The 12032-nt window shown below is 36.2% G+C and overlaps 1 protein-coding gene across 9 annotated transcripts in view; it reads left to right on the top strand.

Annotated features, from left to right (window-relative positions):
- Positions 1-12032, top strand: part of RBMS3 (RNA binding motif single stranded interacting protein 3) — an 817329-nt gene that overhangs the window by 661918 nt on the left and 143379 nt on the right. For all 9 annotated transcript variants that reach the window (XM_049870948.1, XM_049870956.1, XM_049870954.1 and 6 more), the window contains exon 8: positions 6279-6325. In XM_049870948.1, coding sequence (XP_049726905.1) covers positions 6279-6325 — 47 coding nt within the window. The remainder of the gene's footprint in view (positions 1-6278; positions 6326-12032) is intronic.

Genomic DNA, 12032 nt, shown 5'->3' with positions numbered 1-12032 from the left:
TTACATTCCCACCAACAGTATAAGAGTTCCAGCATTTGCTGTTTTCTGTTTTTTTGATCAGTGCCATTATTGCTGGACTGAGATGGCATCTCATTGTAGTTTTTATTTGCATTTCTTTAATGGCTAATGATCATGAGCATCTCTTCATGTGTTTGTTAGCTGCCCGAATGTCTTCTTTGAAGTGTCTGTTCATGTTCCTTTCCCATTTTTTAATTGGGTTGTCTTTTTGTTGTCGAAGTATTGAAATTTTCTATAAATTTTAGAGATTAAACCCTTGTCAGATGTGTCACAGCTGAAGATTTTTTCCCAGTCTGTAGGCTCTTTTTTTTACACTTTTGGTGATGTCTTTTGATGAGTATAAGTGTGTAATTTTTACAAGATACTAGTTTCTACTTTATCCTCTGCTGTTTGTGCATTTTTAGTTATGTTTGGTATTCTATTTATGCTACATATTAGGGCCCTAACATTGTTCCTGTTTTCCTTCTATGATATTTACAGTTCTAGGTTTTACATTTAGGTCTTTGATTCATTTTGAATTAGTTTTCTGTATGGTGTGAGGTGTGGATCTTGTTTCATTTTTCTGCAAATGGATATCCAGTTTTGCCAGCAACTTTAGTAAAGAGACTATCTCTTCCCTGTTTAATGGACTTTGACCCTTTGTCAAAGATCAGTTGTCCACAGGTGGATGGATTTACTTCTGAGTTTTCAGGTCTGCTCCATTGTTTAATGTGACTGTCTTTGTGCCAGTACCAGGCAGTTTTGACTACCATGACTGTATAGTAGGTTCTGAAATTGGAGAGTGGGAAGTTTCCTCCTACTTTGTTTTTCTTCAGTAATGCTTTGCTTATCCAGGGCCTCTTTCCTTTCCATATTAAGTTGGTGATTAGTTTTTCCATCTCATTAAAAAATAATGTTGGGATTTAAATTGGGATTGGGATTGCCAGTAGTTTATCAATTTTATTAATATTTTCAAAGAACCAACTAGAACCAACTAGTCTTGTTGATTCTTTCAACTGTTCTTCTGTTTTCTGATTCATTTATTTCTGCTCTAATCTTTGTTTTTTCCTTTTTTGGAGTGGCTGTTGGCTTCCTTTGATGTTCTTTTTCTATTTGTCCAAGTTTTAGGGTTAACGTATTGATTTTGTCTCTTCTCTTTTGATGTGTGTATTTCTTACTATAAATTGTCCTCTGAGCACTGCTTTTGCTGTGTCTCAGACGTTTTGGTATGTTGTGTTTTCATTCTTGTTTGATTCTAAGAATTTTTTATTTCCTTTTTAATTTCTTCTATTCCTCAATGGTTTTTAAGCAAGTTGTTATTCGGTTTCCATATTTTTTTCTTTTCATCTTCTTCCTACTATTGATTTTTAATTTTATAGCATTGTCATCTGAGAAAATGCTTTGTATTATTCTGATATTTTTTAATTTAATGAGGCTTGCTTTGTGGTCTAGAATATGGTTTATTCTGGAAAATAAGCCATTGGAAAAGAGTGTGTACTATGCATTGGCAAAGAGTGTGTAATGTGCTGTCCACTAAATTTTTAGCCATACACAGCTGGCAGTTGTAAATATTGTTAAAATCGGTTGCAAGAAATAAACTCTTTAAAGATGCCATCCAGGCAATTATGTTATCTTCATCTTCTTTGGCTTTCTGAACTCATCTTGTGTTGATATGCACAGCATTTTCTAAAATACATAGTATTTACTACATATTTAGCCAAAGGCTGGAAATTTTTTTAATCATTTATTTGTAATTCATCCAATTCTAGTACATCATATATCAAGGCAGAACTTAGCAAAAAAGAAATGTTGGGGTGAAACATACTGTTTCAGGTTTCCAGGAATTTTTGGCTGTGTCCACAGAACATTTGTTGCCTCAAACTTTTTGACCCCACCCACGTTACAGTGTAAAAATATTTTCAAAGGTGATAAAACAATTCTGTCTGCTCATCTTTCCAGCTGGCTTTGTTGAAGTCAATGCTCCTTTATTCCTCAGATAAGAACAAGCTGCACACATAGTACAGACAATCTTTCCAAAGTGTCTATGCCTACTCCCCAATGTGTATGTTTTAAACAGTATTTCTATAATTATTACCTCCTCTAGCTTCCATGTCAAACTGTTCCTTTTTTCTCAATGAATCCCCTATATTTATTGAAAATAACTAAGATACTCTAATTATCCTAATAAACCATTTTTTAAGTTTCTTCTAAAATATTTAACTCTCATGGTATGTTATGGATTGGAAACTCTGGTGGTGTAGTGGTTAAGAGCTATGGCTGCTAGCCAAAAGTTCAGTAGTTCAAACTACCAGGCGCTCCTTGGAAACCCTATGGGGCAGTTCTACTCTGTCCTACAGGGTCACTATGAGCCAGAATCAACTCGACAGCAATAGGTTTTTTTTGGGGGGGGGGTTGGTATGGATTTTGTTTGAGAAGCTTAGAAATATTCCCTTTTATGGTTGAAATACTAAGCCAAAACTCAGCAGCTACTGAGAAATGACAAAAATAGTCTTTGTATTTTAAATAAATTGTACATGCCTTCAATATACAAATAACATGAACTTGAAAAATGGAAAATACTTGTGAATTTAGTATTTATGGAGAGAAGTCTTTTTTTGAAAGAAAGCAACATTATTAAACATCACTTTTCTACTTATGTGGTGGGACATTTTCATTTTGTTCCGAGCTCTTTTACTTTTGGTGTGACTCTGGAGCTTGTAAACATGCCTTAATACATGGTAATTACATAATGATGATTTCATGCGTCTAGCTTAGTATAAATGGTGGCTAGAAAGAGCAGCAAAATCACTTTTTTTTTAATTTTGTCAAAAGAAATGAAAGAAAAGAATTCAAAATCTGCATTAAGACCATATTAGAATTATACCTCAACAGCCTGTTACACGTGAAGTAGAAACTGGGTGTAGCAGAGTATTAGTCATTGTGCTATGGTATTCAGCCAGCTGGTAAGTTTTCAAAACACCCTTTGTTTTAACTCATGCCTTGTTTTGTTTCCCAGAAGATTCCAAGTGCGTATGACCTGACACTATTCCTTGTTGTCTCCTCTTGCCAAAAGTACTCAGAGGCAGGCCTACCCCTAGACAAAATGATGAAGTAGGTGGAACATGGATTCATCCTCTACCCTTTTGCAATGATAATCGTACCTTAGATTCTCTCCACTGCGCAGTCTCCAGTTGTCTTCTCCAGTTGCCCATTGCTGGAGATTTACCCTCTGTGTTCCGGGATGCTCCTTGCCCAATCCCTCTTTGATTATATAGCTTACCTGCTCAAAAATGTTCACTGGCTCCCCAAAAAGGAGCCTGCCAATCAAAAGCCTCCCTCCATACCTTTTGGATCTTATTTCCCACTGTCCCTCCCTACATGTTCTACTGCAGGAGGATCACCCACCTTGCTCTTTTTATTTACACACATTTTCCCATGCTATCCCTTTTGCCTGAACTGGCCTTCATCTCTTATCTTCATCTATGGAAACCCTACTTATTTTTCAAAGCTGTTCAGTTGAACCTCCTCTGTGTGCCTTTCCTGATCACCCCCAGCCTCCTTTCTCCACACTTCATGCATACCACTCGTATGGCACTTACCGCATGCTTTGTATTATAATTTATGTATGTGTCTTATCTCAAGGCACTGTCCTGGGTGCTTTACAAATGTAATCTCATTTAAATTTCACAACAATCCAATGAGGTAGATATTGTCATGCTTTTTAACAGTTGAGGAAACTGAGGCTCAAATAGGTTAAATAATTTGCCCAAGGACACATTTCTAAGAAGTAACAGAGCTAGGTCTTGAACCCAGGTCTGTCTGACTCCAAAACATATATTCTTTCCATTCTACATATTGCTTCCTACGCAGTTATTACCTATCCGTCAAAAGAGGTGGTGAGGGTTTAGATGGAGAAAGAGACCAACTTAGGTTTTTATGATTATCAAATACATATTCAACAAAGAGCTAGAGTTTATTGATCATTACTCTATTTTCTTAGCTAGAAGTGACTGGTTAACTAGAATCCATCAAGAATTCAAATAAAATATGAGGAAAAAAAATTCTTACCTAAAAGTTGCCAAAACAAGCATGACAGAAGAAGAGACTGTTCAAGACAGTGTATAATTCAAGAAGGGCTAGATAGCATTGGTTTCTGAGCACTGCAGGAAAGTAAGTACAGAGAAATGAAGTAATAGTGGAAAAGTTTCCTATAAGTTCCTCATGAATTAAACAATTTGGAGTAGTTAGGAGGCTGAAGATGTGACTATCATCCTAAATCCCTCAAGATCTAACAATATCTCTGCTAACATTAGCATGCTTCTGCTTCTGGTGTGGCATCTTGGACAAATAGAGGGGAGAAGCTCAGTGCTCCTAAAAGGTAATCTCATCTCAGATAAACAGCTTTTACAACTGCCCTCTCCAATACCCAGGACCATGGAGTTCCAATTAAGTCCTAGACGGTTCCATTCTGGGGAATTTTCAGTAGGTCCAGGAGTCACATGGCAGAAGCTTCCTCCCAGGGAAGAATTTAGACTTTGTGTCTCAGCGTGTTTTGACACCACTACCTGTGTCTCTCTCAAGATAAAAAGCAAAAACCTTTCTTCATTGTTTCCCAGTCCCTCAGCTTATATAACCAGTTGCATATTTCTATAACATGAGTGAGATCGTTAAGTTTAGAGAGGTCATACCGTTATCATTAAACATGTGTTCCCAGTGCAGCTTTGTTGTCTTCTGACAGCCTTCTCAACATTATTAGCCAACTCCATTTACAATTATGTATGCTACCCTTATGCCAATTTCCATTTATATATGGTTATACGCTTTTGTTCCTCATGCCAATCTTTATGATATATATATTTCATTGCTACTTAGGGAAAATAATGCATGCAAATCTAAATGTGAATGTAACCAGCCACACTGGACTTTAGCCCCTAAGTTAGGAAGCCTGCAAATTTTTATGTCATTTATACGTTACATCTGAAGAATTCACCTGGCCCAATAGGACAGCTGCCTTCAACCACACTGGAAAAACTCAAACTTGAAAGCTCTCTTACTTTTCATTAAAATTGTTATAGTGTTTCTTTTCCTCTGTAAATGTCCTCAGAGCTGATCCTGTGTTTTGTTTTGTTTTTTACTTTTATTTTTATATTATTTATTTATTTTTTATTATGCTTTAAGTGAAAGTTTACAGCTCAGTTTCTTACTCAAAAATTTATACACATATTGTTTTGTGACATTCATTGCCATCCCCACAATGTGACAGCACACTCACTCTTTCCACTCCGGGTTCCCTGTGTCCATTTGACCAGTTCCTGTCCCTTCCTGCCTTCTCATCCTGCTTTTGGACAGGAGCTGCCCATTTGGTCTAGTATATCTGATTGAACTAAGAAACACATTCCTCATGTGTATTATTTTTTGTTTTGTAGTCCTGTATAATCTTTGTCTGAGGAGCAGGCTTTGGGAATGGTTTCAGTTCTGGGCTAACAGTGTGTTGAAGGCCCATAGTTATAGTTTCAGGGGTTCCTCCAGTCTCTGTCAGACCAGTAAGTCTGGTCTTTTTGCATGAATTTATGTTCTACTCTACATTTTTCTCCTGCTCTGTCTGGGACTGTCTGTTGCAATCCTGTCAGGGGGTCATTTGTGGTAGACGGCGTGGGTTTTTTGGGCACCATTTATTTCTTTTGGTCTCAGCCTGGTGGAATCTCTGGTTCATTTAGTCCTTTAGTCCTTTGGGCTATTATTTTTCTTGTGTCTTTGGTTTTCTTCATTCTGCTTTGCTTCAAGTGGGATGGAACCAACTGATGGCTGCTTGCAAGATTTTAGTACTTTTTATTTTTAGGCATATGATCTATTTTAAAATAAATATTTCTTAATATTTTCTTCTAAACAGTGTAATAAATTTTAAGTGGCTTTTGTTTTTATCCTGACTGCAGGATTCATTTTTTTTTTTTTTTCATGTCATGAGTTGTACGATAGGTGCTCTTGAGAGCAGTGAGAAATTATAAGGATACCATATTACAGTGGATGGTTTATGAAGTAGGAATGGAACTCATCCAAGCTGCATTGTTCCTTGGTTTGTCTAGGTATACAATATAAACTCCTCAGCTCACTGGTGGGCCTGGTTCATGAGTAGTAAAAATGCTAGCCTTGGCAGTAAGAGTAGAGAAAATAAACTTAAATCATGGTAGGTAAAGATAAGAGTCTTTGTGTATACTGAATGTTTTGGACACCACAATAAAAATGTTAAGATCTGTTTTCTTCCATCTCCCCACTCTATACAGGCTGGCATGGCTCTGACCTATGACCCCACAGCTGCCATACAGAATGGGTAAGTAGACCACATTTTCTTTATTCTAATTCATAAGATATCTTGGTGCTCTTCAATTAATACTGAAGAAAAAACTTCCAAATCTGTCTTGCTTTTGTTTTACATCTTTGAACAAAAACTATAAACCAAACATTTCTTACCACTGTACTTTTCTTTCTTCCCATAAGTGACCCTGACTTCATAGCATCCATGTCTCTCGTTTTTACACACATTAAGCTTCTCTCTCTGTGTCTGTCTGTCTGTCTCTCTCTCTCCATCTCTTTTTCTCTCACTTTTGCTCTCTCTGTCTTTTTCACTCTCTCTGGAAAGAGTAAGGAATAAGTTGTGAAGAGGGAGTAAAGTTAGAGAGAGCTAGGCTGGGAGATTTATCTGTGTGTCTCTAAGACAAATGTGTAGGCCCTGCTAATAACTCTGTTGTCTAGCTTGCAACAATTTTTAGAGTGTGCCCAAGTTCATGTCTACATCAGTAATGCTTTTACGTTTTCATTCTGGAGGTCAGGTTAGTAACTCGAATGGTTGTATCTTAATTCTTTAAACATCAAGAAATCTGTGCTTTTTACTTAGAACGAGTCATATAGCTTCAAATTTTTCTTTTGAAAAATAAAATTGTTAAACTACATCACCTGGCTTCCCTAAAATTCTATGATTCTTACTATCTTTATTTGAAGCTGTCTTCTCACTTTCCAATCCTTTTTCTTTGCTTTGGCTACCCTGTAATAGACAGAATCAGTCTTTGGTTAGTTGGTTGTTTTTATTTTCCTTAGATTTGTCCATGGGTTTCAGCTGACTATCTTTTATTTAAGAATTGACCAACATGAAGGCCTTATTGAAGATGTCAGCATAGGAAGTAGAAGGAATTAAACTCTATTTTCTACTTTGTCAGTGGCATTTAATGAAAACCTGTGAGATGTTGGAAGTGTTTAAATAATACCATTTATTCTTATAATCATTCATTCAGGAATTCAGTAAACGTCCAATGAGTGTACCAGGCACAGCATTATGCTCTATAGATTTATAAAACAATGTACATGAAAAGACCCTATCCCTCAAGAAGTTCACAGGCTGCCATTACATTAAAAAAAAAAAAAAAATTATCAGTAGGCTAGGGATAGGCATGAGGTCCTTTGTTGTTTTTGGTTGATTAAAACTTCCCGCTAGGAATGAATATTATGGATACTTTTTTATTTACGCAGTAGACATTTATTTATTTCCAAGCAAGATGCTCTAAACTTTGGTGAGTGGAAAGAAGGAAACACACGGAAAAGAGAGTCCATTAGAATTCATTGCTTATTTGGAGAGATAATGTCAAGTCACAGTAACAGAAAAAAGGTGCTATAATGAAAGGGAATGGCAATTATTTAACACCTACTTTTTTTTTTTTTATTTGTAAGGCTTTTTGTACTTTTAATTTATTAGTACCTGGTTTCTGAGTCAAATGAATGCATATCATTACAATTAGAGATTTATTTAGAAAATTTTCACACACACAGGAAAGTAGAAATAATAGTTGAGTGAATATTTATATGCCCACTGATTAGATTCAGCAAGTGTTAATATTTTAGGATATTTTCTTCCATTTATATCTATTCATTAGTTTTAAATTCATTATAAGCACCTTCTTGCTGAAGGCTACATACCAAGGACTGGAGAGGTAGTGGTGACCTAGGCAGACCTAGTCATTATACTCATAGACCTTACATTGTCCAAGTAGAACCATAAATAAAATAAATTTTTCTTTTTTGTTGTTGTTGAAAATATACACAGCAGAATATACACCCATTCAACAATTTCTGTATGTAAAACCCAGTGATATTGATTGCATTCTTGAAGTTGTGTAACCATTCTCGCTCTCCTTTTCCAAATCCTCCCTCTCCCATTAACGTAAACTCACTGCCCCACAAACATCCTATCTAACCAAATAAAATAACTTTTAATTTTTATACATAGTTATTTGTTTAATTTCATGATTAATTATTTAATTGCAATTGTTTTAAGCACTAATTAGATAGATATGTTTTTACTGGACTATAGTGGTGCAGTGGTTAAGAAGGGTTAAGAGTTCGGCTGCTAATCAAAAGATCGGCACTTTGAATCCACCAACTGCTCTTTGGAAACCCTATGAGACAGTTTTACTCTGTCCTATGGGTCACTGTGGGTCGGAATCAACTCAACGGCATGAGCTTGTTTTTTTGTTTTTTGTTTTAGCGAAGTAAATTTTAGACATCATAACATTTCACCCCTAAATTCTTCAACATACATCTCCAAAAATTAGGAAATTATCCCGCATTATGATAGTATCAGACAAAATGCAATTTGTACTAATTCCAAAATATCACCTATTTTCCACATTATGTTCAACTTGATCAGTGTCCCCAAATTATATTTCATAGCTGGTTGCTTTTGAAGCAAGATAAAGAGATCATGTCAGAATACCTTACATGAGTTATTTAATTTACTGATGATTTCCCTTTTGGGTGATTGTTAATATTCTTATATTACAGATAAGAAAAATGAGGTCACCCAGTCAGAGGTAGAATTGGGAGACAAATGCCGATCTCTCTGACTCTAATACCCACTTAAAAGCATGATGTTTTGATCCAGCTGGGGTAAAAGGAAGACTATATGGAAGCAATGGGATTTGACATGACATATCAAGGATAATTATGTTTAGCAAGGATACACAAAGAAAAAGATGCTTTCTGAGTAGGTAGAGTGATATGCATGGATGTGACCTTTTAGAGATTAGCAAATCAACCAGTTTGACTGGAGTAGAAGTTTCATGTGAAGGATCTTTGCAGGTTTCAAAAATCTGTTGATTACAGATTTCTAAGGCATTGTAACCACAAATTCAAGGGTTTTGACTTTACTTCCTAATCAAGAAGAACAATTTATAGTTTTTTTTTTTTTAGCAAGACTGATATGATATAAATAGTGAAGAATAAAGTGGATCAGAAACATGTTCTAAGTAAGAAACAATTAATAGGATATTTAAAAAAAAATAGTCAAGGTATAAAATGGTAAGAGTTTGTCCTACACTGGTTGAAGTATGAAAGGAAAATGGGAACAGGTATAAGGATAATCTAAACAAACCATTCATTCATTCAACAAATGTCCACCATCTTTGAAAGTATCAGTAAAAGAGACAAACGATTAGCTAGATTGATAAAAGAAAAAAACAGAAGATGTAGCTAACCAAATTAAGAAATGAAATGGTGACATTAAAAATGACCCAACAGGAGAGCAGAGCCAAGATGGCGAACTAGGCAGACGCTACCTCGGAGCCCTCTTACAGCAAAGACACGGAAAAACAAGTGAATCAATCACATACATAACAATCTACGAACCCTGAACAACAAACACAGATTTAGAGACGGAGAACGAACTAATACGGTGAAGCAGCGATTGTTTTCAGAGCCTGGAGCCAGCGTACCAGTCAGGTACGGCACAAGCACAGAGAGCTGCTCCACCCCCCTGAACTAACCCCAGGAGGGGGACCAGCCAGTTCCGCGGGCGGCGAGGGACACAGCCGGTAGGAGAAGTCCCCAGGAGGCAGTGACTGGTCTTGGAACGGGGAGAGCAGCGTCCCAGCCAGGGAACCATCCCACCGGGATTTGGACTGGATGCAGCGGATTTTCTGGAAAAACTAGTTTCCCAGTGATGGCTCGGAGACAACAATCCATATCAAACCACTTAAAGAAGCAGACCATGACAGCTTCTCCAACCCCCCAAACAAAAGAATCAAAATCTTTCCCAAATGAAGATACAATCCTGGAATTATCAGATACAGAATATAAAAAACTAATTTACAGAATGCTTAAAGATATCACAAATGAAATTAGGATAACTGCAGAAAAAGCCAAGGAACACACCGATAAAACTGTTGAAGAACTCAAAAAGATTATTCAAGAACATAGTGGAAAAATTAATAAGTTGCAAGAATCCATGGAGAGACAACATGTAGAAATCCAAAAGATTAACAATAAAATTACAGAATTAGACAGCGCAACAGGAAGTCAGAGGAGCAGACTCGAGCAATTAGAATGAAGACTGGGACATCTGGAGGACCAGGGAATCAACACCAACATAGCTGAAAAAAAATCAGATAAAAGAATTAAAAAAAATGAAGAAACCCTAAGAATTATGTGGGACTCTATCAAGAAGGATAACCTGCAGATGATTGGAGTCCCAGAACAGGGAGGGTGGACAGAAAACACAGAGAAAATAGTTGAAGAACTCCTGACACAAAACTTCCCTGACATCAGGAAAGACGAAAGGATATCTATCCAAGACGCTCATCGAACCCCATTTAAGATTGATCCAAAAAGAAAAACACCAAGACATATTATCATCAAACTCACCAAAACCAAAGATAAACAGAAAATTTTAAAAGCAGCCAGGGAGAAAAGAAAGGTTTCCTTCAAGGGAGAATCAATAAGAATAAGTTCAGGCTACTCAGCAGAAACCATGCAGGCAAGAAGAGAATGGGACGACATATACAGAACACTGAAGGAGAAAAACGGCCAGCCAAGGATCATATATCCAGCAAAACTCTCTCTGAAATATGAAGGCGAAATTAAGATATTTACAGACAAACACTAGTTTAGAGAATTTGCAAAAACCAAACCAAAGCTACAAGAAATACTAAAGGATATTGTTTGGTCAGAGAACCAGTAATATCAGATATCAGCACAACACAAGGTCACAAAACAGAACGTCCTGATATCAACTCAAATAGGGAAATCACAAAAACAAACAAATTAAGATTAATTAAAAAAAAAATACACATAACAGGGAATCATGGAAGTCAATAGGTAAAAGATCACAATAATCAAAAAGAGGGACTAAATACAGGAGGCATTGAACTGCCATATGGAGAGTGATACAAGGCGATATAGAACAATACAAGTTAGGTTTTTACTTAGAAAAATAGGGGTAAATAATAAGGTAACCACAAAAAGGTATAACAACTCTATAACTCAAGATAAAAGCCAAGAAAAACGTAACGACTCAACTAACATAAAGTCAAACACTATGAAAATGAGGATCTCACAATTTACTAAGAAAAACGCCTCAGCACAAAAAAGTATGCAGAAAAATGAAATTGTCAACAACACACATAAAAAGTCATCAAAATGACAGCACTAAAAACTTATTTATCTATAATTACCCTGAATGTAAATGGACTAAATGCACCAATAAAGAGACAGAGAGTCACAGACTGGATAAAGAAACACGATCCATCTATATGCTGCCTACAAGAGACACACCTTAGACTTAGAGACACAAACAAACTAAAACTCAAAGGATGGAAAAAAGTATATCAAGCAAACAATAAGCAAAAAAGAAGAGGAGTAGCAATATTAATTTCTGACAAAATAGACTTTAGACTTAAATCCACCACAAAGGATAAAGGACACTATATAATGATGAAAGGGACAATTGATCAGGAAGACATAACCATATTAAATATTTATGCACCCAATGACAGGGCTGCAAGATACATAAATCAAATTTTAACAGAATTGAAAAGTGAGATAGATACCTCCACAATTATAGTAGGAGACTTCAACACACCACTTTCGGAGAAGGACAGGACATCCAGTAAGAAGCTCAATAGAGACATGGAAGATCTAATTACAACAATCAACCAATTTGACCTCATTGACTTATACAGAACTCTCCACCCAACTGCTGCAAAATATACTTT

Source organism: Elephas maximus, chromosome 27 (genome assembly GCF_024166365.1).
Source record: "Elephas maximus indicus isolate mEleMax1 chromosome 27, mEleMax1 primary haplotype, whole genome shotgun sequence".
Classification (NCBI taxonomy): domain Eukaryota; kingdom Metazoa; phylum Chordata; class Mammalia; order Proboscidea; family Elephantidae; genus Elephas; species Elephas maximus.
This window is presented reverse-complemented; position numbering and strand designations above follow the sequence as displayed.